The sequence below is a fragment of the Balaenoptera musculus genome, chromosome 14, assembly GCF_009873245.2.
Source record: "Balaenoptera musculus isolate JJ_BM4_2016_0621 chromosome 14, mBalMus1.pri.v3, whole genome shotgun sequence".
In the NCBI taxonomy this organism is placed as follows: domain Eukaryota; kingdom Metazoa; phylum Chordata; class Mammalia; order Artiodactyla; family Balaenopteridae; genus Balaenoptera; species Balaenoptera musculus.
In genome coordinates this window covers 7,248,062-7,276,018 of record NC_045798.1, presented here as the reverse complement: position 1 = coordinate 7,276,018, position 27,957 = coordinate 7,248,062, and the positions used below count along the sequence as shown (strand labels likewise).

The following is a 27,957-nucleotide window of genomic DNA, read 5'->3' as shown; positions in this document are numbered from 1 at the left end:
TCCCCACAACTACACCAGGCAGGGCCGGGGGAGAGTTAGTGGATGGAGAAACCTAACCAGGCGATGAGGCAGACGGCCCAGGAAGAGGTCAGAAGTCAGGGGTCAGAGGTAGTATACTTTATTGACCGGGTTCTCCCAACATCTTGCAACCCCACTACAAAGCCAGACCTGGGCTTTGCCAGTGTCCCGTCCACTGGACAGGGAAGAGAACGCGACTCCCGAACGTCCAAAGGGCCTCAGAAGAGCAGAGCGGCAGGGTGGATGTGGGAAGGGGCCGCCAGCCAGGGGAGGGGCAGGGGGAGGGCCTAGCGCTGGGCGCCGGGCCAGGGACACCCCGAGGCTCAACCAGGCCTGGCCAGCCCCTCACTCCCCCACTTAAGGTCCGTAGTGGTTCACAGTGAGACTGGCTTAGATTTGGGAGGGCGGAGGGGGTGAGGGCAGGCAGGCGCCTTCCACTCCCCACCCACCCTTGGCCTGACTCACAAAGCTGGGAAGAGGGAGAGACAGGAAGTCCCCTCCCCGTGTCCCCCCCCACCGCACCCCGGGACAGGGAAGCCCCTTCTCTCCAGGGGCAAAGGGTAGAGGCCTAGTTCTCCCTGACATCCCCCAGGCTCTTAGGAAGGGTCATTCACTCCCGGCTCAGAAGTCTCTAGAACATCTCAGTGAACTTGCCCATCATTGCTCCCAATTAGAAAAACGTTTTTGAAATCTAGGAGATTGGGGCCCATCAGAACCAAGCAGTAAAAAACCTGGTTAAGATCTTGGTTTAAAAAGGTAGCTCTACCTTCGCTTAGAAACCTTGGGAGACCAGCTGGAGAGACCAGTGGTATCTCCACTGCCCAGACTGGAGGGGGTGGCTCATGGCAGCAGGGGGCTGGTGGTGGCCCGGGGAACAGGGTGGGAACCGGGGGCAAGACGCAGGAAGCGGGGACACGTGGGACAGGGCAGCTGGCCCTCCAGTGCCGTGGACCTGGGCTCGGAGGGCAGCGGGGGCGGCCGGGGGGCCCCCGTGGGCACATCTGCCAGGTGGGCACTGGAGCCTCTGCCCCACCGGGAGAGGCAGGGCCCACGGTCAGGCCTTGTGACTGCCGTTGCCCGGCGGCTCCCTGTGGCCGGCCGTGCAGTCCGAGGCGGGCTCGAGCCCCAGCATCTGCCGCTGCACCAGCCTGGCGTAGAGGCCGCCCTGGGCCAGCAGCTGCTGGTGTGTGCCCTGCTGCACCACGCGGCCCTTGTCCAGCACCACGATGAGGTGGGCCCGCTCCACCGTGCTCAGCCGGTGCGCGATGATGAGCACCGTGTGCTTCTGCAGGTTGCCGTGGATGGCCTGCTGGATCTGCGGAGACAGGAGGGCGCCGGCTCACGCGGGCATCTCCGCCGCCGGCTCACGCGGGCATCTCCGCCGCCACCCGCTGCCCCGCCCGGTCCTGGCGGGGATCCCAGACCCGCCGCGTCCTACGGACGCTCAGCCTCCCTGAGGCTTCCTCGCTTGTAAAGCGAGGGCTGGCACAGGACCTGCTCCCTGGTTTTCGTCCGCGGGGATGCAGCTCAGAGCCCGACACAGGGCAGTGCTCGGCGAATGACAGAGGGTCCCCTGACACGGCCGTCTCTGGTCTTCCTGTTCCTTCCTCTAACCTTGGCCTTGGTTAACGGTCTCACCGTCAGCCCCGAAGCTCACGCCGACAAAACCCGGCATCACCTGGTTCCTCATCCTTCCCTTATCACCCGAATCCGACCCATCAGCAAGTCCTGTAGCTCCATCTCCCTCGTGTGTCTCTGTGCCATCTTTCCACCTCTGCCACCATTCCTTCTTGCCTGGATGCCTGCAACTTTCCTGCCCTGCTCCCATCCATTGCCCACGTGGATTTAACATTTTTAATCAGTTCTTGTTGAACTCATGCTCCAAGCCCTCCAAGAGCTTCTTGTCCCATTTAGGATAAAATCCAAACTCCTGGGGGAATTTCAGGGCCGTGAAACTATTCTGCATAACGTGACATTCTGCATTTGTTAAAACCCATAGAACGCGCGACACAAACAGTGACCCCTAATATGAACTGTGGCCTTGAGTTAATAGAAATAATGCATTAATGCCAGCTTGTTAACTGGAACCAATGTACCGCTAATGCAAGATGTTAATAACAGGCGACACTTTTCGTGCTGCGGGGAGGGGGATATACGGGAACTCTCTGTACTTTCTGCTTAATTTTCTTTAAACCTAAACCTGCTCTAAAAAAATAAAATAAAAATCTATTAATGGAAAACAATCCAAACTCCTTTCCAGGGCCTGAGGAGCTTGTGTCCCCCTATGACTCTGTCCTTGCCTCACCCCACCGCCAGCCACGCTGACCTTGGGGCTTGGCTGTGGACCTGCTCTGGGACTTTGCCCCCACTGCTCCCTCTCCCTGGGACTCTCGTACCCAGCCCCCCTCTGGCTGTCTCCTTTCCTTTCTGGTCTCAGCTCGAGTGGGACCTGATGACCCTGGTTCTGTTGGCATGAACTGCAGGATTCTTGGCACGTGTGACCCCATCCAAACTCTGCACTAAGACGGCCACACTCCAGGGGGCTTCTGCAGCTCAAGGCCTTGTTGCTAGGATGACCCCAGCCCCTAAATGCCCAGTGCTGCCAGGAGAATTGACTGTTCTAGACATCACCTGACGGTGGGCCCCAGAGCTCCCTTTCTTAGAGCATTTACCAAAAAGGGCTTATAATTGTAAAACCTTCCCCTGTCCCCTGGAGATATATATGCAGATCTTCTAAAACTCAGGAATGTTTTTCTCTAGGACCTGAATGCCCTCTCATTGTAATCATGGGAAGGTTAGGGCTCCCGTCTCCCAGTCTCCGTAGAGGACAACCGCTGCCTGCCAGCAGCCATGGGGACTGATGACACTTGCACTGCCCAGCCCTTTGTGAGTTTCTCCTGGTCCCCCACTCTTGCGCCCTCCCTACACCCTCAATCTCCCTGTGAAAGGCGCCGTCACCACTGTCACCCCTGCACAGGAATGGGGCTCAGCTCTTTTCCCTACTGACAGTAGCTACTAATAAAATCTGTTTTCCCAGCTTTAATCTAACGTCCAGCAGTGTTTCTCTTTGACAATAGTGACCCTTCCCTCAATCTCTCTATCACATGACTATTTCTTCTTCTTCTTTTGTTTTTTTTTTTTGGCCACACCGTGCGGCATCTGGGATCTTAGTTCCCCAACTAGGGATCGAACCCGCATTCCCTGCCCTGGAAGCGCGGAGTCTTAACTGTTGGGCCGCCAGGGAAGTCCCCACATGACTGTTTCATTTTCTACATAGCACAGGCCCCAGGGTGAACTCACGCTTATGTCCTTGTTATCTGTCTCCCCCCTCTGGACTGGAAACACCTTGGGGGCAGGGGCCAATGTAACCCCGGTGCCTAGAACAGCGCCTGGTGCCCGGGAGGCGCACGTTAAATACCTGTGTAATAAATGAATTGACCCATGGAGGGACTGAGGTAGCTGGTCCTCTTCAGATACACTGTGGGGCCCTTCTTTCTTTACCAATGAAATGAGACTCAGGGGGTAAGAGACACGCTCAAGCCATGAGCTGCAGGGTGGGGTTCCTATCCACGTCCCACACCTCCTGACCCCTAACCCAATTCCATATAATTTCAACACCTAGAGCCAGAGGCTGGGCCAGGGTGACCACGCCCTGGGCCTCCTCTGCCCCCACTCCCTGCCCTCAGCTCCGGAACACCCTAGTCCGGGAAGCTGATGGCCCGGGAGAGTCCCTGCAGCCGTCCGCGGGGTGGAGGGAAGACTCTGGCCACCTGGAGCTGCTCTAGCTCCAGCATCACCCGTTACCCCACAACTCACCAGGTACTCGCTCTCTGCGTCCAGGGCGCTGGTGGCTTCATCCAGGATGAGAACGGGTGGGTTCCGCACCAGAGCCCGGGCCATGGCCACCCGCTGCTTCTGGCCGCCCGACAGCTGGGCACCCTTCTCCCCCGTCTCTGTGTGGCAGAGACACAGGGGCAAGTGAGCGGGAGGTGAGGCCGGGGGCCCTGGGGAGCAGCGAGCAACCCCCGCCTCCGCCCTTCCCTGCTGCCACAGGAGCTCTGCTCCCCAGGAAAAGGTGGGGCTAAAAGGGCCACAGGCTGGAAACCTCATGAAAGGATGCTCTGCCTCCCTGTTCATAAGAGGCGTGCAAATTACAACTATGTGCAACTGGTACCAAGATACCAACTTTTACCTATTAATCTGGCAAAAATCCAAACGTTTGACAGCACACTGTGCTGCTGCGGCTGAGGGGAAAGGGCACTCCCTCCTCTCCCTGAGGTACTGCTGGTGCGGGCCCTGTGCTGCCGTGCACACGCCGCGGTGTCTATCCGGCTGTGCTGTACAAGTCTACAGCGCACAATTACAGAGGCACAGCCCTTGGACCAGCAAACCCATCTCTGTGAATATTTCCTACAGATTCACCTTCTCATGCAGTGACTCACAGCACTGTTATTGCAAAAAAACAAAAAACAAAAAAAAAAAACACAACCAAATGTCCATCAATAGGAAACAGGAAATCAGTTCTTCTTGAGTAAATTATTATAAAGCCACACAACAGAATACTATGCAGTAGTTAAAAAAAGAGCAGCTTTCTAGGTATCAACATGGAAAGGTCACTTAAAAAAGCCGGGGGGCAGAATAGAAGGTGCTGGGTTTTTTTCTGTAAAAGGGCGGGAGGGAATAAAAATACATATTCATATTTGCATAAAGAAACTCCAAAGGACATGTAAGAAAATAATGAAAGATGTTTTGGTGGGGGCAGGGGGGACCTGGCAGTGAAGACCGGGATGAAATAAAACTTTGCATTGGATATCGTTACGTCTACTTTTTTAGTTTTGAATTGTATGAATAGTCCCATTGCGAGAGTTAAAATTTTTAAATATGTTAAATAAAATCTATAAGTTAATATATTGTTCAACTTATTAAATTAAAATATTTACTAATATAAAATTAAATCACTATAATTAATGAATATAATACATATATTATTTTTAAATAATAATATTTCGGGGACTTCCCTGGTGGCGCAGTGGTTAAGAATCCACCTGCCAATGCAGGGGACATGGGTTCGAGCCCTGGTCCGGGAAGATCCCACATGCCACGGAGCAACTAAGCCCGTGCGCCACAACTACTGAGCCTGCACTCTAGAGCCCATGCTCTGCAACAAGAGAAGCCACTGCAATGAGAAGCCCCCGCTCACCACAACTAGAGAAAGCCTGTGCGCAGCAACGAAGACCCAACGTAGCCAAAAAATTAAAAATTAAATAAAGAAATAAATTTTAAAAAAATAAAAGAAAAAAGTGTCTTTTTTAAAAAAAATAATGTTTTGGAACTAAACAGAGGTGGTAGTTGTAAAGCATTGTGAATGTACTAAATGCCGCTGAATTGTTCACTTAAAATACAGTGGTTAAGTTTATGTTACGTGAGTTTCAGCTGGCAGAGGGCAGTGCGTAACTCAGGGGTGCATCCCTGAGGGCGGACCTCCAGGCACGGTGGAGGCGACGCTCTGGGCTCTGTACCTGTATTGTAGCCGTCCTGGAGTTCCATGATGAAGCCGTGGGCATTTGCTTTCTGTGCGGCCTCCACCACCACCTCGAAGGGCACGGTGGGCAGGCCGTAGGAGATGTTGTCTGTGATGGAGCGCGCAAACAGCACTGGCTCCTGGCTCACCAGGGAGATCTGCGGAGGAGGAAGGATGGGCTGTGAGAGGCCTGGAACACGTCTGTCCAGCTGTCACCAGGAACCTCGCGAGCCCTGGGCCTGAGTGACGCCGGGAGCCTTAGGTCTGAAATCTGATCAGGGCCCGCGGCCGGCAGCTGCATTCAGCTGCCTCTCTTCTTTCCGAACAGTGGAGTCCACTTTCTGCACAAGCCCTCAGCCTCCCTGACCAGCAAACTGGGGCCCCGCTAAGCTTGCTGCTCTGGGCCCAGTCAAGCTCCCTGACCTCCAAGACGGAGCTTACTGGCTGCCCCTGACCTGGAAGGAAAGAGAGAGAAAGAGTGTAGAGTGTAACTCTGAGTCAGCCTGTCCCTGGCGGGAGGCAAGAGGGCGCAGCAGACCCAGGCCACAGGGACCTCCCTGGCTGGTGCCCCCTCCCCGTAACAGAACGACGGAAAGGAGCTATTGTCTCATGGTCTCAGTTTTAGGAATTTGTATGTAGTTGGAGGATATCATTGCAACACTGTAAATAGCAAAAACGGAAAAAGGAAAACAAAACAATCTAATTCTCCATAAATAGAGGATTGGTTAAATGATTACAGTGCACCCATAAAGTCAAACTGTAATATATATATCACATTTCTATTTTTGTTTAAAAAAAGCATATGTGCCTTTATATATAGATATGTTTATATAAAGGTAGGAAACACGTTGGAAAGGATATTGACTAAACTGCCAATGCTGGTTCCCAACACGGAGTGGAATTCAAAAGGTGAGGTGGAGTCACCTCACATCTTTGTTATAAAATTCTCTGAATATATGGGAATATGGTTAGGTTGTTGAGTTTTACTGCTTTGGGTTTACGAAAATTAAAAATTCAAATTTATAGAGAAGGTATTCACAAAAGAGGAAATCCAAATAACCAATAAACATATGAAAAGGGACTTAACATCTTTAGTCACCAGGAAAATGCAAAAGACCTCTACACTGAACTACCTCTAAATACCAACTGGTACAGATTCAGGACTGGCAATATTAACAGTCTGAGAAGATTAAGTGTCTGAGTATGTTAACTATTGCAAAGCCTGAACAGCTCTTTCTAGGAGCCACTTCCAGAACTCTGGTGGGCAGCAGCCTGGTGGGGGCAAACCTGGGACCACTCCTCCACCATCTGTCTCTGGTTATATACAGATAGGTGGGAAGATTTCACAATCTGTGCCTCCACCAGCATCTACAACTGGCCAGAAGTTCTGGAATCTCTGTGCCAACTCTCAGGCTCTCATATATCTTAATGTATGTAGACGATGTAAATAGTGTCTGCTTAATAGTTGGTGTTTCTTGTATAGTGTGCAGCCTGAACGACCGTCCAGGGCATCCCTGCTCTTATGCCAGCACAGGATCAGGTGTCGAGTCTACTTTTCTGAGAGTATTACCCAAAACTGTAAGGTCATGAATAGCCTCCTTTAGATACTGGAGATAACTTAAATGCAGAACAACCTGAACTCTCATCCACTGCTACTGGGAATGTAATGTGTAAAAAAAAAAAAAAAAAAAGTAAACCACCTTAATGGCAGTAACTACTAAAGCTGAGGCTCTGGGCGAACCTACCCACCCATGGGTACCGTGATATGGACTAAACTGTCCGTATCGGTATTGCTGGTAATAGTAAAAAAACAGGAAACAACCGAAATATCCATCAAGAACAGAATGTATAAACGGACTGTGCCATGTTTACACAGTGGATTATCTTCCAGAAATGAAAATGAATGAACTACAAACACAGCCTCAACCTGGAAAACTCACAAATAACACTGAGTGGAAGGAACAAGACACAAAGAATACACACGTTACGGTTCCAGCCAGATGGAGTTCAAAACTAGCAAAACACAGCTGCGCTGTTCGGGGAGGCGCAGAGATGGGAACAAAAGAAAAGCACGGAAATGACGATCGTGAGCATCAGGCAAGACGCTGCTTCTTGGGGGGAGAGCGCTGGAATGTTCCACTTCTTGAACTGGTGATAATTCTTTGAAATGTACGTGTGTCTTGAGCCCTCTTCCCTGCACCTGTGTGCGTGCTCGCGGGAGAGAAGGTCAGACAAGGAAAGGGCGGAGGAGGGCGGCAAAGGCCCATGCACGTACCACTCGGTGCAAGTACTTGTGGTCATAGGCGCTGATGGGCTTCCCATCCAGCAGCACGCGACCCCCTTCCAGGGGGTAGAAGTTCTCCAGGATGTTGACGCAGGAGCTCTTCCCACTGCCCGACGGCCCCACGAGCGCTGTCACCTTTCCTGGGGACAGGCTGAAGGAGACATTCTGCAAGGAACACGCAGACACGGTGTGGGGCCCCTGGCTCGTATGCTCTGGCCTCAGACGCAGGCGGGCACCCTTCCCAGCCTGCCCCACCGCCGGCCCCCAGAATGCTCTCCTTTCTAGGATTTGGCAGCACTTTTATACTTGTCTCCTTTGCCTGGAATGTTCTTTCTGCAGAGAGCCATTGGCTGGCTCCTGTTCCTTGTTTAGGTCTCACAGCAAATGTCACCTCCTCCGAGAAGCCCTCCTTGACTGCTAATACCATCTCTGCAGACTACCCCTGACTTATTGCCTTCCTAGCACTTCTCCGGGAATCCTCTTGTTAATGATCTGTCTTCAGTGTTCCTGGCCTTTCATGTTCCTGGCTGCACTGCCATGGCCTGGCCTGTAGGAGGTGTGTGAGAGATGGGATGAGGGAAAGGATGACTTGGCGGGGGTGGGGGTGGGGGCTTGGGCCCTCTCTCACCTGCAAGACTTGGGTATGGGGCCGAGTGCGGTAGGTGAAGGTCACGTTCTCAAAGTCCACCCGGCCCTCCAGGTGGTCGGGGGCCAAGTTCCCATCATGCACCATGGTTGGCTGCCGGTCAATGAACTCGAACACCTTCTCCGCGGCCCCCACTCCTTGCATCAGGCCGCTGTAGACTGAGCCCACGGACTGCGGGGGGAGTAGACACACGTTCCTGACCCAGCGACACCCCAATCCTGGGACACACACCCCCACCCCCGCCACGGTGCCAGAGAGCTGAAGGGGGTGAGGAGAGAGCAAGAACACAGCAGCAGTTCTGGGGGCGGGGTGCCCACAGGAGGCTGCTGGAGCCCCACCTGCTAGTACAGCAGATCATGACGACAATGAAAAAATGAGGACAGCAATAAAAACTACTGGTGCCTTGTGTGTTACAGCTAAACCTCACCACCGTCCAGCAGAGTAGGTGTTATCACCCGCCAGAGGAGGAAACGGAAGCACAGAGAAGTTAAATGAACTAGGCAGAATGTGGCAGAACAGGAATCGGACCTTCCTCTTTCAGGTGTCACAGAATTTTTAAATTTCAATTTTAAAAATCGCCCTTAATTTATACTATACATCTCCTTGGGTAAAAATATACACAAGTATAAGTGTGAATAATGACTCATTTCACTGAGTACTTATATATGTTACGAGGTAGGTTCTATCATTATCTCCTTTCTGGTGATAACGGAAACTGAGGCACAGAGAGCTCAAGTAACTTCCCCCAGGTCACACAGCCAGGAAGTGGCAGAGCCAGGATTCGATCCCAGGCATGTCTGGCTCCCGAGTTCAGGCCCTTATGAGCTGTGACTGCGGGTCCTGGTTGATGAAATGGGGGTGATATTAGTACCACTGTCATGGTTCCGCGAAGACAGTGCTCAGCACATAGTAAACCCCCAACACACCACAGCTATGGCTATTATCATAATATCTGGATATAATTATTCCTATTGAGATACAAGTGCTGTGTATAAGTTGTCCTTCTTGCTTCATCCCAGAGGTGGCCCCGGTTATCCGAGTACTGTGTCTTTCGAGTCCTTTCTCTGTGCTTTTACAAACATATGCACATATGTAATTAAATCATTTTGAGATGAAAAAAAAAAAACCCACAAATGGGATCAGACCATCCTTATGACTCGGGGATCAGCTTTTTCACTAACAGCATGTCTTAGGGTTCTTTCCATGCCAGTGCACACAGCTCTACCTCATTTCTGTGACTGCTGCCTAGCTTTCATAGCACAGATGGACTGTTTCTAGAATACAGATGTACTGTATTCACCCAGTCGCTGGTTGACAGGCATTTAACTTTTCACCATTATAAACAATGCCGCACTGAACATCCCGGGGCACGTGTCTTTGCCCACTAGTGTGGGTATTTCTGAAGCATGGATTCCGAGACGCTGATTCAAATGACACTGCATGGATGACTGCAGCTAACGCAAAGTGCCATCTGCAGCAGACGCTAACCCGCCCCTCCCCTGCCGCATCTTTGAGCTTTATCATTGCAGGACACAGAGGCTCAACCTCAACGCCGGAGGGCTTCGTGGGGGGAGGGAGGCAGACCAGAGAAGCACCCCAAGCATCCTCCAGCAGTGACTGATGGCAGCTTCGGCACAAGCACCCCAGCTCCCTAGTCTCGGGACCTGCCGGTGGGCGGAGCCAAATTAAGACATAATCTATTAAAAAAAAAAACCCACTCTGTTCTTTTTCCATGGAGCTACTCTTTAAAGTGGGTTAAAATAAAGTCAGACCATCTGGCTCTGAAGTCGGTTCCCCTACGAACGTGGTGGGCAAGTCGTTTAACCACTCTGAGCTTCAGCTTCTTTTTCTGGGAAATGGGGACTGGAGTAGCACTGAGACCGAGGAGAATCTTCTGAAATAATTGCTGTCGTTGCCACTTTGCTCCTTAAATGGAGTTGCTGTCACTTGTATGTATTACTCTCTTTACTAGTATTACTGGTATTGTCACGTTCTTTAGAAAGAAATACCACCTCCCGTGAACCCTGGAGCACCCCCATTTAGATCCCTCTCCCCTCCCTCTCCCTTCTCCCCAGGGCCCCCCTCCCCCAGCCGGCCCCTCACCTCCATACAATCTCCCAGGACAAACTCGTAGATAATGAAGGAGATGAGATTGCCGCTGGTCATCTGCCCTGAGATGACGAGGTGGCCCCCGTAGTAGAGGATACTGACCTGGACCACCAGCAGCGTGAGCTGGAGGGAAGAGGGAAAGGGGGGTCTGAGTCGTGGGGGCCCTGGCTCAGACCTTCCCCCCAGCCCCTCTGTTCCCTGCCCCGCAGGGGAGGTGAGAGCAGCTGTGGGCTCCTCACTCACAGCCAGACTGAAACTCCAGCCTGCAGCAGGGATGGCTTCCCACAAGCTGGGGCCCTTCTGTCACTCATGCCCTCCCCGCCCCCGCCATGGAGTTTTTCCCTGCAAAGGCCCCCAGCTGGAACAGGCCATGAGCCTGGCTGGGAACAAGGCTTTCTTTGTAAGGCCCTGGCACACATACACAGCCCCCAAGCACCTCAGCGAGGCCAAACTGGAGCTACTAGTCTTCTCCTTATTGGGAAGAGCATGGTTCAGAGAGGCTGAGTCCACTGGCTAAGGTCACACAGCAAGCCAGGCAAAGCAGATGAGTTCTGTGTTTCCATGAAGGAGGGGCTATGTCCAGGGTGTACTCGCCTCCAGCCCCCTCTGGTGCCTGGGGGAGTGGTCTGCGAGAGGAGTGGGACCTGCGTACCCAGGACAACCCACTGGGTCCGTATTTGCCCCTCCCCATCCCAAGCCAGCGATGCTGGGTCAGAACTAGATCAATGGCTGGACCACAGTGCCTTTGCACAAGCGGCAAGAGGCGCCCCTGATGGTGGGCAGACTGCCAAGAGGCTTGGCTAGCTGAGCTGGATTTCAGGCCCTTCTTCTCCCTGGCTGGGCACTTTTGAGGGGTGGCCCACCCTGGGGGAACCCAGAAGGTCCTTATTCCCTGCTTTCCCTGTAGACCACCCTCTCCTTCCTCCCCCTAAACTCCAAACCCTCCTCATTCCTACCCCAGCTGTTCCCCAACAGCCCACCCTCAGATGTGGCCAGCACACAGTGACAGGACCCAAGTGCTCCTTCTCCAGGTGGGGCTATAACTCACCCCCAGGGAGTGAGCTGGACACTCTAATGGGGGCATGTGTGTGGTTGTGACATAGGACCTGCAGGGAAGTGGCCGAGGATGGGTCCCAGCTGGCCTCGGGGTGACTTCCCACCTTGGCAGGGACGCTTCCCTAGCTGGGAAAAGAAAGCTCCTACCCTGCCACCCCATGCCCAGGCGAGAGGGAGAGAGGAGGTGCCCTGTTTGAGGACATGCACCAAGAGGCTGAATTCCTTTCCAGAAAGATTCTCTGAGGATAAGCAGAAAGTTGGGACAAAGTCAAGTGTCACATCAGCATGCCTGGACCTGGGCTAATGCCCTGATCTAGGGGTCCCCCATCTTTGTGTCAGACCTGCCCGGGCCGGGGCACGTACCCCGCTGCCCCAGACGTAGTACATGTAGGCCGCAGCCTCCTTCCTGTTCAGCTTGTACACCTGCTGCAGCTTCCGTGAGTACACCTCCGCCTCCTCCTCCTCGTTGGCAAAGCTCCGGACTGTCTTCATGGCGCTGATGGTCTCCTCGGCCGTGCTGCTGGCTCTGGCCAGGGCATTCTGCACCTCTTTGGAGAGCCTCTATGGGTGGGAGGGGCGACAAGAAGGAAGAGACCCCAAAACAGACAGTCTCACCCTCTGCCTGAGCCCCCAGGCCTCTCTGGGGTTTTCTGTCTTTAGTTGGTGCCAGTTCTATGCAGGGAGTTCCAGGGACAGGGGGATAAGACCCAGCTCCCCTCCTCCCCCATTCCCTTCTAGCTTGATTTGCTGAACTCAGAGAACAGACTCCAGCTGGGCTCTTAGGGTGAGTTCCTGAGGCTCTAGCTCCTGAGGCATGGGGGGCTGACCATGAAGTCATCTCCAGTATTCAGAGGAGGTTATGCGTGACCATACAGTTTTGGGTAATCCTCTGAGAAAAAGAAGTCTCAATACCTGATTCTGTGTTGGCATAAGAGCAGGGATGCCCTGGATGGTTGTTCAGGTTGTACACTACGCAAGAAACACTAACCATTAAGGAAGCACCATTTACATCCAGCAACATATATTAAATTAGGTGAGAGCCTGAGGGTTGGCACAGAGATTCCAGAACTCCTAGCCAAGTTCTAGATGGTGGTGGAGACCACGGGCTATGAAATCTGCCCTCATCGTGTGCTTATAACTGGAGACAGATGGCTGAGAAGTGGTTCCAAGTACATGACCACCAGGCTGCTGCCCGCAGAGTTCCAGAAGCCGCCCTGGGCCATGCTATTCAGGCTTTGCAATAGTAACCACACTCAGAATCTCACACCAGCCAGGAAGGCTGCCCAGGAGGCTGAGACAGGTTCCTACATAGGCATGTCCCATGACCTGCGAGTCATGCCCAGGCCATCGGAAGCATGCAGTATACTCAGGCGTCCTGGGAGAAGCCAGGCTGTGCCTTGAGTCATGTCTGGCTGCGGGCGATGTGTGTGGTTTGTGGCAATGGCTGTATCCTACACATTCGGGCACAGGTACGAGACCTAAACAGGGCTTCCTTGAGGTCCTGCCCGGTTGAACTTAAAGGTGGGGCCTGAGGTGTGTGCAGAGGCGGGGCTGGTGCAGGGAGCTCCAGGGTTTCCTTCCCCCTCCCAGGGGCTGGCAGGAAGGCAGGAAGGGCGGTGTGGAAGGGAAACGGCTCCAACTCCAACTCATATATTTACTTTTTCTACTCAGGGAGGAAAACAGTGAGGCCGGTGACCCAGAACTGCTGGGGAGAGGGCCCTCCTGGGTGGTGGGCTCTGCCAGAGGTGACACATTGGATTGTGGGGAACGGATCCATCTGGGGGCTGGCCTCAGGTCATGGGCACCAAGGGTTCCGACCAAACTGGGGACCCTGAGCTGATCACGTGTCCAAGCCCCTGCTCAGGAGTGTCCCTGCCCCCGCAGGCCTGGAGCACTGGGGACGGGCCGCCTGCAGTGTCTGAACCCAGCCTGGCTCCGCTAGGGCTCAGGGGCACCCACCATCGCAGGAAGCAGGAGGAAGGTGAGGCAGGGGCCTAGCTTACAGGCTGACCCTTCTGACAGAGGCAGTGCCAAGGGGCGGCCTGAGGAGACTGCTGCCTGCCCATCACTGCATCGTGGGCGAGGGCCTCGCTCCCAGGGGCCTGAGCCCTCCCCCCCGACACAAACATATAGAAAGAGAGCAATCTTTGCACTCAGAGTGAAAACCAAACTTCCCGCAAAGGCCAACACCATTTGGCCCCCGTCACCTCCCTGCTCTCCCCTCACTCCTGGCTCTGGCCTCACCAGCCTCCCTGAGGCTCTGCAAACGCACCAGGCACATTCCCACCTCAGGGCCTTTGCACTGGCTGTGCCCTCTGCTTGGAATGTGCTTCCCCGAGCTGTCCACCTCTTTACTCAAATGCCACCTTCTCAGAAAGATCTATTTAAAACTACAACCAGCCCCAATGTTCCCAATCTCTCTCTTCATTTTTCTCCTTAGCAGTTATGATCTTTTACTGTATTATATATTTTCATTATTAGCATTGTTGTTATTTATTGTCTGTTTCTCTTATTAGAATATAAGCCTCCTGAAGGCAGGGGCCCTGTCTGTTTCATTGATATATCCCAGTGCCTGGGACGCGGTAGGTGCTCAATAAATATTTACTGAATGACTGAAATGAACCAGTGAATGAACGCAAATGCAGCCCTACGATGAGTCCTTCACTAGCCCCTGGTGGCCCCCTGAACCTGCCTAAGGGGTCACTCAGGAGCTGCCAGCGCTCAGACCCCAGCGGGGACCAGGCGGGGCCTACCTTGTAGTACTTGCCATAGACGTCCGACACCATCATGATGATGGGGAAGCCCATGAAGGTGACCAAGGAGAGCTGCCAGGAGAGGCTGAACATGAAGACCACCACGCCCGTGACCTTGACTGTGTTCCGCAGGAAGATGTTGATATTCTGGGAGACCAGGTCGCTGACCATGGTGGTGTCCGAGGTGAGGCGGGAGATGAGGTCCCCTGGAACACAGGCAGCTCAGCTCCCGCTGTGGCAATGGGGTCACTGTGGGCAGCGGCAGGGGACCCTCGGGGAGCCCAGACCTTCCCCACCTTCTGGGCGGGGTGGGGAGGGAAGAAGAGCAGATGCCCCTTGGGGGCTGCTCTGAGCCCAGGCCTTGTCACCAGCATCGTGCTTCAGCTCCACACCTCCCAGAGCACAGAGGAGGCAGCTGAGGCTCAGAAAAGGGAAGAAGCTCGCTCAGCACCACACAGCGTGTCCGTGCCTGAGCCAGAGCCGAACCCACGTCTCCTCCCTGTCACTGGCAGAGGGGTCGCTCCCTTCTTCCCTCACAGAAATAACAATCTGGGCTGTGGAGGAGAGGAGCAGAAAGCCCTTTACTGACTGCTGGATACTGGGCTAAGAGTTTCACAACAATCCCACAGGGCAGCTACCGTTATTGTTCCCATCTTACAGAGGAGAAAACAGAGGCTCAGAGAGGCGAAGTTAGTGACAGGGCTTGCACCCAGGCTGGTCTGCCTCAGAGCCTGGATCTTGGCCGGATGCTGTAATGTCTTCCCTGCTCTGCCCTGCATGTCCGCCCTGCTCACTCCCATAGGAACTGGACCTCTCAGGCCACAGGCCTGGGTAGTCCCGGCCCTTGTGCTTCCCACAAGCCAGTGGGAGGTGAGGCCCGGTTGCTGCAGGGACATCGGGTGGCCTAGCGAGGGTCCTACAGCGGCCGCAGTTCACACCAAAACCTCAGCCAGCAGGCCAGCTCCCCAGGGCTCAGGCAGGGCCAGAGGCCCAAGTCAGCCTCCCAGGGTGTCCCCATCCTGAACTGGACGGCAGGAAAAGCCATCAGGACTGAGACCATGGACGTACCCACTTAAATCCTCAATGCAAGGCAAGCCCACCTGGCCGGGCCCAGCCCCAGGTCACCCGAGGCCCGAGGAGGACCAACCTGTGCGATTCTCGTCAAAGAAGCTCGTCTCCTGAGATACCAGTGAGCGGAAGAGACGGTTCCGAAGGCGAATGTTCAGTCTGGCAAATATGAGGGTAAAAATGCCACCCCGAATACCTGCGGCAAATGAGCTAATTGCAGATAAGAGATGTTATATATAGCACGACGTCCTTCCGACAACCAACCGCCACCACCCACCACCCCCCTCTGCTGGCAGGCGTGGACCCCTCGCAGGGCAGAGACCGAGTGGCACCCCGACCTCGAGCCCACTCTCCGGAGCCGGCACCACCATGGGGGTTCCCTGATCCCAACAGGAGCTCCCAAGGTGAGGGCACAGAGGGGACTGCGTTTACTGTGGGTGAAGGACCCAGCTCGGCCAGCCAGACCCCTCTCCCTTCCAGAAGAGCACAGACAAGGCTGGCCCTTGTTTCCCGCTTGGAAAACCGTGGGGGGTGGGAGGGTGCTGGTGAAAGGGGAACCCCGAGGGCTGAAGCCATTTGTAGGGACAGAAGGGCGTAGCTCTAGGGTGTGGCTCAACCAAAGGGGCAGAACTAAGCCAGTTGGGGTGTTGGTTACCACGGGGACCAGCTGAGGCACAGGCTCCCCAGGGGCATTTCCTGGGCCTCCCTGGCCGCTTTTCCTCTCGGGAGCTGGCCCTGCCCGCCTTCCCCGCGGCAGGCCTGGGCGGGCGGGGGAAGGGCGTGGGTCGCTACCTGCCGACGGCCAGCACACACATGACGATGACGGCCGTGCTGAACTGCTCCGTGCTCTTCTGGATGACGATGCCATCTATGGCCCGGCCCGTGTAGTAGGGGAGGAAGGTCTCTCCTGCGGAGACAGGGCGGGCTCAGGGGGCACCTGCAGCCAGGGGAGCCTACGTCCTTCCTCCTGAGCCTCCGGAAGCCCCCAGACCACCCACAGTGCTGACTCCACCGTCGGGTTTCCTCTCTCTGGCAAACTCCTGCTTCTCAACGGGGCAGGGGGCAGGGAAGGGGTCCCACACTGCTTAATGCCCTCTCTTTTCAGAGAACAGGAACACGGGAAACGTGAGTTACTTAATCTATACAGACTGGGTCGTGCTGTCGTGAATGATGGCGGCCGGGCATCGAGCACACAGAGCCAAGGGGCTCCCGTGTGACAGTTCACCCCCTCTGCACGTGGACTCTGAAGTCGGCTCTGTTATCACCCATTTTACAGATGAGGAAAGCGGAGCTGAAAAGATGAGCTGACGCTCCCCAGCCACACAATTGGTGGCTGACAGACGCCAAAGTTCACTTCCTTCTTCTCTCTGGCCGAGGGTTCAGAGTCCAAATTCTAGACCCTCAGAGTATGTTGATATTCTGGTTCTGAGCAATGCTGGAAATTGCCACCCCGCCCCTCTTGATGGGGCACTTTACAGTTTGTCAGATAATTTCTTACCCATATGTCCTGCTATATCTTCACAACAATCCTGGGTGGACGTGGGGAGGGGGGCATTGGGCAGGGATGTCACCCCATTTCACAGAGGTGGAATGGGAGACTCAGAGAGGCTGAGTAATTCGCCAAAGGTCCCATAGCAATTAAGAGGAAGGGCCAGGACTCAAACCCAAATTAGCTTCCAATGTGGGGGCTCGCTCCTTGTGCCTTCCCTCCCAATAACCCAGAATAAATGCCCGCTCCCATCTTATGGAAATGATGGACACGGAATAGAAGGTGGTCAGACCAGGCTGTGTCCCCTGTTTTCACTGCAGCTCTTTCAGCAGCCATAACCTGGCTCAGGGCTGGGCATACAGGAGTCACTCAATAAAGGTCAATGAATGAACCCTGGGCAGGTGGGGCAGGCCCTTCCCTGGTCAGCTCTACAGGGCTGGCTCACCCAGGACAGTGAGGCCTTCCATGGCGTTCTGGCGCCCTCTGCTGGTCTCAGCGCAGGCACCACAAGGCGGCAGCCGAGAGGGCCTCTGTCTCCCCTGTGTCCTTGGCCAGATGGGGTCTCCAGCCACCCCTGTGAAGTTCTACCTCAGCTGAATCTCTGCCTCAGTTTACCCACAAGGAAGTAAAGGGCATCAGCGAGCTCTAGCAGCATTATGATTCCAGCAAGCACCAGTGATGATATTAACCACCATGGACATTTATGGAGCCCTTGCTGGGTAGGGTGCTGTGCTAAGCAGGTACACAAACTCTTTTGTCCAATCTGCCCAAGAACCAGGTGAAACTCTCTAGTCCATCAACAAATCCTGTGGCTCCACCTTCAAAATATTTCCAGAATTTTCTGCCTCTACTGCCCCACCCGGGTTTGTCAACAGCCTTTGGACTATCTTAGCAAACCCCTGGTTCCCCCTGCTGCCACCTTTATCCCCATCAGCCTGTTCTCCACTCAACGGACAGTGGGAGCCTGTGAAACCCAAGGCAGATCATCTCATCCAGGATCAAAGTCAAAGGCCTTACAGTGGCTGACGGCACCCTGCACGACTGGGCCCTGCTACTGAGCTGCCTCATCTTCTTCTCTCCCCCGACTCCCTCTGCTCCAGCTGCACTGGCCTCTCTGCTTTTCCTTTAACAATCAGGCACCTTCCTGCCTCAGGATCTTTGCACGGGTTGTTCCCTTTGCCTGGAGCACTGTTACCCCAGATAGCTGCTCCCTCATCTCTTTCAAGTCTCAAATGCTTCCCAATAATCCCATAGGTGGTCTATTATCATTCTCCCCATTTTACAGATGAGGAAACTGAGGCTCAGAGAGGCTAAGTCATTTGCCCAAGGTTATTGTAGTTAGGTTGCCATGAAATCCATATCTCAATGGGAGATACTCAGCACTAAGGCTAACCATTTTTTTTTCACAATGGGTGGTTGTTCTTTTAGATTATAAGGTTTCAGAAAAAGCTGAACCCTACTGGATGCTTGCTGATTGAAAAATAATTGTTAATAATCACAGTACCTAACTTTTATGAAGAAGTACCTAGTTTTGCCAGGCACTGTGCTTCACCTCATTTAATTTTCACAATAACCTAAAGAAGCCCTCATTGCAGGATGAGAAGCCGAAGCTTGGCCACGTTAAGTGAACTTGATTAAAATTACTGATGAAGTCGGGGGGCCTGATTTCAAGTTGAAGCCCATAACCTTGACATAATCCTGCAGGCTGGTGCAATCTGCTCAGCTGTATTTTAGGACATCTGTATTCCCTAAGGGCACACCAGCTGACAACAGCACCCTGGCAGGCAGGGAAAACGAGGCCGTGGGGGCAACATCTGCCAACACAGGCAGGACGGTCATTCATTCATTCATTCATTCACTCAGTGAATCTGATTCTGTGCCAGGTATCAGGGGCCCTGGATGAGTCAGACCTGGCCCCTGTCCGCGAGGGGCTCAAAGCCTGGAAGGGGAGATAGGAGAGTGGACGCGTGATTTTCATGTCACCAATGCTGTAATTAAGGGCCACGGTCGGCAGAATCTGAGTAGGTGTCTCAGGAGCAGACATTTGGGCCTTGAAGCATGAGTAGGAGCAACTATCTGGTTAAATGAAAAGGGGTCATTCCAACACTCACGGCCACTAAAATTTACTGGGAGCTTTCTATGTGCCGCGAGCTGTCCGAGGTGTCTTACTCGGATTAACTCACTGAACCTCACAATCCCGCAACTGCTGATGCCCATTTTACAGATGACGAGATGAGACTTAGAGAGGTTAAGTAACTTGCCTAAAATCACACAGCGGTTAAGGGGCCGGGACTGAGAGGGTGGAGGATGGATGGTACGAGGAAATGGGTTCTGGGGTTCGCCTGTCCTCTCTGAGATCGCTCTGGCTTTGTGGCTACTCCCAGACTCTGTCCCTGGGAGTTAAACATGTAACGACTCAGCAGCTAACCTTCCTGTACTCATCATGCCGTACCAAGCTCTGTACGTGTCCTGCTCCTCTCTGTCTTTTTATTCGAACTTTACAACACCTTGGGATAAGGATGCTCCCGATCCCCATTTCACAGAAGGAGGAAGTGAGGCTCAGAAAGGTTTGAGCACTTGCCCGCGGTCACACAGCCGGGCCCGGAGCAGGACTGGGATTGGTACCTGGGCCTTGTCACCCCCGGAACCCGTGGAGTTTCCACCCTGTGATGTCCCTTCCCACCCACGTTGCTGGAGTGTTGCTTTCAAACTGTTTGGACCAGATCCACAGTAACAGATACAATTTACACCACCAACCAGGACACACACACCGGCGCACACAACTAAAATAAAAGTTTCACAAAACAATACTTAATCTTACCACAGACTACATACCCTGATGGCTCTATTCTATTCTGCTTCATTACAAAAAATGCTTTGAACCTATAAATGCCATTTCTAGGAACTTATCCTACAGATATATCCACATTTATACGAAACATGTATGAACAAGAGAAAAAGACTCAAAACAACCCACGAGTCCAACAATGGGAGACCGACTAAATAATCTATGGTACAGACACACAGTGCAGTATTACGCAGCCAAATAAAAGAATGAGATACTGATTGGAAAAATCCCGGGATATATTGTTAAGTGAGAAAAGCAAGACACAGAACGGAGTGTAAGAGGTGGGGAGAGTGACGTGTACTTATTTGCTTGTAGCCGCATAAGGAAATGCTGGAAGCATATACAAGAAAGGAATAAAAGTGGTTTCCTGCCCACGTGGAAGCTTCCGGAAGCTTTTTCTGTAGTTAGCCCCGGGCACGGGGACCAGGGTAGCCAGGAGCAGAATTAGGAGTGAAACTCTCAATGTTTACCTCTGCGTATCAACTTGATGTCTGAACCACGTAAGGAAGGTGTTAAAATCTGAGAGGAAAGAAGAGGGCCCTCGCTTACCCAGTGCTGCCATGATGAGGAAGAAGGAGGCGGCCACGAGGAAGGCGATGTCGGGCTTGGTGTAGGACAGCAGCTTCTGCAGCGTGGCCCCGGAGGCCTGCTCGGACGCGGGCCGGTCCTCCCCAGGGAGGCCCTCGGCCTCGGCCCCCGCCCCCCGCTCGACGGCCTTGGCGTCCGGCTGCACTGTGGACAGGAGCCACCAGAGCAGGAAGGACGCAGCGAGTGAGATGTAGGTCCACACGAAGAGGGCCCAGAACCGCGGGTCCCGGACCGGCTTGCGTACCTCGGAGAAGAGCAGCAGCTTCACCATGGTGTAGATGCCCGCGAAGAGGCACACGAGGGCGATGACCGTCCACGAGGCCCGCAGCCGCCGGGGCCCCAGGGTGCTGTTCTTGGCCACGCCGATGGTGGCCCCCAGCAGCAGGCAGCTGCGGTACAGGCAGGCCGCCCAGAGGTCCAGCACCGAGTCAAAGATGTTGAAGTGCCGGATGTCCTCCAGCAGGCTGCGGTCCAGGTGGCTGAGGACGTAGATGGCCGTGGTCATGCCGACGTCCAAGCTCATGAAGGCCAGGGTCACCACCACTGCCTTCCACAGCTGCATCCTGCTGGCGGGTGGTGGGCAGGCACCGAGGGGCAGGCTCTAGCTCATGGGGGCAAGGCCATTGTCTGTGGGGCGAGGCCAGACCTGTAGGGGCAACAGGGCAAGGGGTTCAGGTGTGCTACTTGTTGGCTGTGTGACCTTGGGCAAGTCACCTGACATCTCTGAGCCTCAGATTCCTCATCTGTAAAATGGCAGTGACAAGAATACTGATTTCACAGAGGTATTGTGACGGTTCCACTCATTCAAGGAATATTTACTGAGCACCCTCTGTGGGCCAGACTCTGTTCTTTGCACTGGGGATTTAACAGTGAACAAAAATAACAAAGGTCCCTGCTCTTGTGGAGATGAGACACTCATGTCAGAGACAGATAATAAACATAATAACTAAATGATACAGTATGTTAAGAGATAGGGCTGGGGTGTGAGGAACGAGGGGCCATGAGGGGTGGTGAGGGCAGTTTTAAATAGTAGACCAGGGCTTCCCTGGTGGCGCAGTGGTTAAGAATCCGCCTGCCAATGCAGGGGACATGAGTTCGAGCCCTGGTCCGGGAAGATCCCACATGCCGCGGAGCAACTAAGCCCATGCGCCACAACTACTGAGCCCGCGTGCCTAGAGCCCATGCTCCGCAACAAGAGAAGCCACCGCAATGAGAAGCCCGCACACTGCAACGAAGAGTAGCCCCCGCTCACCGCAACTAGAGACAGCCCGTGCGCAGCAACGAAGACCCAACACAGACAAAAATAAACAAACAAACAAACAAATAAATAAATAGGGGGCCAGGGAAGACCTCGCTGTGAAGGTAACCCTTGAGTAAGACTGAAAGAGGTGAGGGAGTCTGCCACGTGGAGATCGGGGGGAAAAGCATTTTGGACAGGTGGAACAGACAACACCAGAGCCTGAGGTAGGAACGTGTGGCTTGAGGGAGGCAAAGAGGCCCCATGAGGTCAGAGAGGTGAGGGCGCAGGGATGTGCAGGGCTCTGCAGATGAAACTGAGATCAGCAAAGGATGTAATGAAGAGTCATTGTCTTATGACCACTACTGCTACTACTACTATAATCATTAATTTCTCTGAACCTGTTTCTTCTTTTGTAAAATGTTAGCAGGAGGTTTAATATGTGAGCATCAGGTCTGGGCACAGTGCCGAGCCCGTAATAATTGCTACTGATTGTTACCACATATAGTGCATGCTTAATAAACGTTTGTCCACTTCCCTCCTCCCCACATCAGGCCTTCAGTCTCCCCAAATAAACCTGAACCCTCTTAGACCAAGAAGGGGTGTCTGCAGGCCCATGAGCAACCCAGAGACTTTTGTATCTGCCTGGAAGTTTCCAGAATCTTTTCCTCCAGCCCAGGTTGCCCCTCACCCTCAGCCCTAGCCCCTTGTGGTTTTTCTGGAGCGTGATGTCTGCTTTGCCTAAGGTACGTCCCACGTTGGGTCCTTCAGGCCTGGACCAGGGCCTGGGAGACGCCAGGAGCTGCAGAGACACGGAGGGAGGTGGGCCTGGGGGCCTGAGTTTGGGAGTGGGGCTTGTCCGGGGCAGGACTGGGACCAGACTGGGTGTGCTCCTGAGTGCCACCTCATGACTTGGGTTCGTCCCTTTCTCCCCTGGGGTCTTTGTTGCCCCATCTGCAAAATGGGCAAAGCTCTGGAGTCCCCAGCGGAGGGGAGAGGTGCAGAGCAACAGGAGGGGTGACTGTGCGTAGTGACTGGGAACAGGGGCCAGACTGAGAGACCCTCTCCCCCCACAGCTCCAGTGCTCAGACCAATGTCAGAAACCACACACAACCCCACCTGAGGCCGGTGCTTCCACATTCCCATTTACAGCTGGGGAAACTGAGGCACACAGAGGCAAAAGCACATGGCCCATATCACTCAGCCAACAAAGGCCCAAGCCAGGACTCGAGCCAGTGTGTGAAGGGTCCCAGCACCTGACTCACAATCTCGGTACCACATGCCTGACACACAGCAGGTGCCCAATTACTACAAGCAAACAGTTACGCAGCACAGCCCTTCCTAGCAGCCCCGCCCTTTATGTGGGTCACGTGCTTTGTATGTGTCTGCTTATTTAATCCTCACAGCAACTTTGCGAGATTTACACTATTATCATCCCCATTTAGCTGATGGGGAAACTGAGGCCCAGAGAAGCTAATAACTTGCCAAAGATCACACAGCTGGTGAGCAGCAGAGCCGGCATTTGAACGCAGAGCTGTCTAGTTCCAAAAGCTGGGCTCTAAACTGCTAAGCTAAAATGCTTGTCGATATAGCAGGTCCTTACTCACAGCAGCCAAGACACGGAAGCAACCTAAATGTCCATCGACAGATGATGGATAAAGAAGATGTGGTACATATACACAATGGAATACTACTCAGCCATAAAAAAGAATGAAATAATGCCCTTTGCAGCAACGTGGATGGACCTAGAGATTATCATACTAAGTGAAGTGAGTCAGAAAGAGAAAGACAAATACCATATGATATCACTTATATGTAGAATCTAAAATATGACACAAATATTTATGAAACAGAAACAGACTCACAGACATAAAAAACAGACTTGTGGTCACCAAAGGGTGGGGAAGGGATAAATTAGGCGTTTGGGACTAGCAGATACAAACTACTGTATATAAAACGGATAAACAACAAGGTCCTACTGTATAGCACAGGGAACTATATCCAATATCCTGTAATAAAGCATAATGGAAAAGAATATGAAAAAGAATATGTATATATATGGATAACTGAATCACTTTGCTGTACACCAGAAACTAACACAACATTGTAAATCAACTATACTTCAATTAAAAAAAAAATATATATATATACATATAGCAAGTGCTAACAGAGAGTATTCATTGAAGGAGAATAGAGTCTATACCAGAGGGGGCTCAGCTAAGAAGCAGAACTGATGACACACAGTGACAACAATGACAAGGACAGCAGCGACAGTAACAAGAGCTGACACTTACTGATGTTATCGTGCACCTGGCACTGTTCTGAGTGATTTACACGCATTCATCCTCACAAGAATCCTATGAGGTATGTTCTATTATTATCCCCATTTTCTGGTGAGAAAATTGAGGCACAGAGAGGTTAAGTGACCTGCCCCAGGTCACACAGCTAGGAAGTGGCACACCTGGGATGTGAACCAAGGCCTTCGAGTTCCAAAATCTGTGCTCTCAACTCCAAAGGCATAATTCTTCAAAACAGCATCTCAGGGGTAGGCAAGACCTTTAACGATTCTCAGGAGGGTCTGAGATGCAGAGGGGACCCAGGGGCGTGACGGTCCCCAAGCCTGGGCCCTGCTGTCACCACAGCACTTCTAGGAAGACTCAAGTATGTCCTAGAGAAGACAGTTGCTTTGTCAGCAGCTGCCTCTCCAAGGGAAGCCAGGGCTGACTGGGAACAAGGGCAGGGGAGGGAGTGAAGGTGGGGACAGGGGAACAGACACCCCCTGCCCAGGCCCTTGTTCCACCCCCAGCCCTGGCTGGGCTGCCAGCGCAGGCTCCTATCTGCTGCAATGCAGAGGCCTCGAGGAGCCAGCAAGTGGGTGAGTGTGAGTCGGAGCCCAGGGAGGGATGCTCTTGGCCGGGTGCCTCACCAGGCCTCCTGGCCAAGCTACTGCCGGCTGCCTGGGCCCCGTCAGCCACCTTGGCTGCAACTCACCTCTTGGTGGGTACAAGGAGTCCCTTAGCTGCCGGGAAGGAGCTGGGATTCAGAAGTGGGACAGGAGGCAGATCTGCCAGAGAGCAGCCCAGGGGCTTGGCCAGCTCTCCCCATCCCCACTCCCAGTCACCGGGTCAGTCCCTTCCCGACACCCTCCACTTCGGGTAATGTCATTTGACAACCACCCACCTGGGAGCCCCAGCTGTTTATCTTCTTCACTGGAATAAAAGAAAATTTTGCACTCCAGCATCACAGACTATTTGAACCATGTTTTACAGATGGGGAAACTAAGGTCCAGAGAGGGAGGGAGGGGGGCTTGTCTCAGGTCACCCCGTGAGCTGGGGACAGAGCAGCAAGAGAACCAGGGTCCCCGGCTCCTAAGTGCTGAGTCCCCCTGCTCCAGGCTCTGATGGAGCAGAATCCAACTTGGGTCAGGTTACAGCCCTCAGTGGGGACAGACTGCTCTGTTACTTTTAAAATTACTGAGCAGGAGAGTGAAGGGGACAAGACCACCAGCCAAGACTGGGAGGAGGGGAGGATGGGGGCCAGCGGGCTGGTTGGAGCCATGTCCCAGCACACCATCTGCCTGACCTGGAGGACGCAACTGGGCTTGGCCAGGTGGAGCTGGAGGGCAAATCGTGGGCACATGGGTGACGTGTGTGCCCCAAGGGACAAGGACAAGGTGGTGGCCAGAGGTCAGAGCAGGCACTGCCCAGGGCCTGATGTGCCCAGGAAGACAGGGTCAACTCGCCTTGACCCCAAGAGTTAAGGAATGGCACAGGATTAACAAGGGACCGCATCCCCACTGCAGGTCCTGTCAAAGGCTTTTCTTCCCGGTAGAAGAAATGGTGGTTGGGGCATCTCCAGCTGTCAGGTGCACAAAAGGAAAGTCTGGAACAGCCAGGAGATAACAAATAGCAATTATTATCATAACCACAGCAGCTATAGTTTATGGGGTGTTACTAAGTGCTTGACAATGTGCTAAGTGCCTGTCACCTCCCATCCCAGTTAATCCTCACCACTACTCTGGGACGTTCTCTTGGTTATCATTCCCGTTTCACAGATAGGGAAACGGGGGCTTGGGGAAGTCAAACGACCTGAAGAGAATAGGCAAAGGCAGAGGTGAAACCCCACACTTCACTCTCTGGGCCCAGGCTATTCAGGGCTCCCAAGAAAGGGTCCTGAAGGACCTGGGGGGCCCACGCAGCTCAGTTCTCCCCCAACTTTGGGGGTGAACTTTTCACCCCAAAGCAGTCATCACCCAGCTGACTGGGGCTGGTTCTGTGGGACAGTGTCATTGTGGGGTCTCCGGATGCAGGGCCAGGACTCAGCTGAGTCCACGTTATTCCATCCTGACTCCCACCCTTGCTGAGCCCGCACATCCCACACTGGCACTTGGGGAAGTTGTTTCAGATAACTCACTGCTCTAGGTGAGGCAAACTGGGGAGTCACTGTGGCCTTCCTGCCGTCCTCCTCTTGTCACCTGGCACCTGCCCACCTGAAGCAGGGGAACTGAGGCCAGCCTAAGTCCAGGGCGGGGGGAGTCCTGTCAGACCAACTTAAAGCTGTCTGAATTAACGTCATGTCTGGGGAGGGGGCACCCTGTTTTAACAAAGAACTAGAAATAAGGGAGAGGCCCTTGGGAAGCCACAGGCCTAACTGCCTGGGGGGATGCAGAGAAGGGTCAGCCCACTGGCCAGCTGGGGGGACTGAGGGGAAGGGGTTAGCAAGGTCGGCAGGTCTAGGCCTGCTCCCAGGCTTCTGACATAGCCAGCCTCTGAGGATCTGTGGGCAGGCACCGCTGTAGGGTGTGGGGAGCCCTCAGAAGAGGCTCCAGTCCGGTCCTGGGGGGAGAACAGCCATCCCAGGATCCACGCCAAAAGGCACCCTCACCATTTTCCAAGAGGTGGCGGCACCTGAATGGTTAAAAAAAAAAAAAAAAAGCAACATTCTCCCTGCGGCGTGGAAAGGATGCTGCAGGGTGGGGGGCTGGGACCTGCGGCTGCGGGTGCTAGGGTACCAGGGCGGGGGCCCAGGAAGGCTCCCACCTTCAACTGAGATGCCTACTCCATCCCCGGGGCAGGGAGAGCCAAATGTCCCTCCAGCCTGTGCCCGGCCTGGCACCTCGACTTGAGAAAGAGCCGGGTCGGGGGTCCCGGGCCCCGCACTCTTACCTGTCACCTTACCTGGCACCAGGTGAGCCGTGGGGAGGGGGCGCAGCGGGCTGGGGTCCTCAGGGGCGCGGGTTCCGCGCGGTTCATTGGAGACAGCGCCCGGCGCCCCGCTCGCTCCACCCCTCCCGTCTCTCCCTCCTCCCGCTTCTCCTCAGGGCCTCCCGCCCCCGGCTGCGCAGCAGCAAGGTCGGAGCAGAGCGGGGCGGGCACACAGGCCAGCTGACGGGCGGGGCGGGGCCTCCTGGTGGACGGCGCCTTCGTGGGGCGTGACCACGGCTAGCCGCCGCCCACCTGCGACGAGCCCCGCCCTCCTCCGCAGGGCCAGGCCCTTCCGCTCGGTGCTCCGCCGCTGGAGACCTCAGGCCCGTTCTGAGCAGAGGGAAACGGCCACACCTGCTGGGGGCGCCTGCTCTTTAACCGTCCTCTTCCTCTGGAGGGACTACCTGCCAACCTTGGAGGATGGAGGTTATGATCCTCATTCCTTCATTCATTCGACCAATATTTGTTGAAAGGCACCTACTATGTGCCGTGCACCATTCTAAGCGTTTGCGATGCTACAGGGAACAAAACGAGATCCTTGCCCTTCTGGAGCTGACATTCTAGTGAGGGAGTCAGGCGATACACATAATGAATAAGTAAATTATACCTGTTGGAAGGGAATACATTTCATGGAGAAAAACAGAGCCAGGGTGGTGGGGATCGGGAGAGGGAGACAGCCGTATGTACTCAGTGATCGCTAGGGGCTAGCTGCTGGGTGCTGCGTGTGAAAAAAGACGGAAAACTCCCAACCTTCGCGGGGTGGGGGAGATAGAAAACCAACAAGTAAATACATAATTTCATGTGGTGCCAAGTATGATTTATTTCCTGTAAAGGAAATAAAACTGGGTGAGGCAATGGAAAGTGCCATGGGGCTGCTTTAACTGGGAAGGGCTCCCTGAGAGAGGTGAAAGGTGAGAAGGAGGGAGCCACGGAGAGGTCTGGGGGGAGAGCATTCTACGTGAAAGGAACTGCCAGTGGAAAGGCTCTGAGGTGGGAACTCACCTGGCATTTGAGGAACAGAAAAGGGATCAGTGTGGCCTGAATCAAGAGCTGAGGAGAGTAGGTCAAGCCCAGAGGGGCGGCAGGTGAGGCAAGATATACCCCCATCTCTCCAGCCTCCGGTCAGAGGCTAAAAA

General features: G+C 53.9%; 1 protein-coding gene across 5 annotated transcripts; it reads right to left on the bottom strand.

Annotated features, from left to right (window-relative positions):
- Positions 1-511: 511 nt before the first annotated feature.
- On the bottom strand, positions 512-26,904 carry ABCB9 (ATP binding cassette subfamily B member 9). 5 transcript variants are annotated; one of them, XM_036874130.1, is made up of 13 exons: positions 26,795-26,904; positions 26,502-26,524; positions 20,342-21,026; positions 16,248-16,362; positions 15,535-15,665; positions 14,388-14,593; positions 11,998-12,195; positions 10,573-10,701; positions 8,452-8,640; positions 7,815-7,988; positions 5,538-5,697; positions 3,835-3,971; positions 513-1,333 (listed from the first exon to the last, which is right to left on the bottom strand). In XM_036874130.1, the coding sequence occupies exons 3-13, from the start codon at positions 20,940-20,942 to the stop codon at positions 1,073-1,075; spliced, it is 2,301 nt and encodes a 766-aa protein (XP_036730025.1). In that variant the 5' UTR covers positions 20,943-21,026; positions 26,502-26,524; positions 26,795-26,904; the 3' UTR covers positions 513-1,072. The 5 variants fall into 5 exon arrangements, with proteins under 5 accessions (XP_036730028.1, XP_036730025.1, XP_036730026.1 ...); XM_036874133.1 differs by lacking the exon at positions 26,502-26,524 and having other exon boundaries at positions 512-1,333; positions 15,535-15,614; XM_036874131.1 differs by lacking the exon at positions 26,502-26,524 and having other exon boundaries at positions 26,783-26,904.
- Between the last annotated feature and the right edge of the window lie 1,053 nt (positions 26,905-27,957).

Coding starts and splice junctions, on each gene's coding strand:
- ABCB9 (XM_036874131.1), bottom strand. CDS start 20,942: ATGCAGCTGTGGAAGGCAGTGGTGGTGACCCTGGCCTTCATGAGCTTG. Junction 16,363..20,341: donor CCTCATCATGGCAGCACTGG/GTAAGCGAGGGC, acceptor CTGTCTCCGCAG/GAGAGACCTTCCTCCCCTAC. Junction 8,641..10,572: donor TCCTGGGAGATTGTATGGAG/GTGAGGGGCCGG, acceptor CTCCCCCCGCAG/TCCGTGGGCTCAGTCTACAG.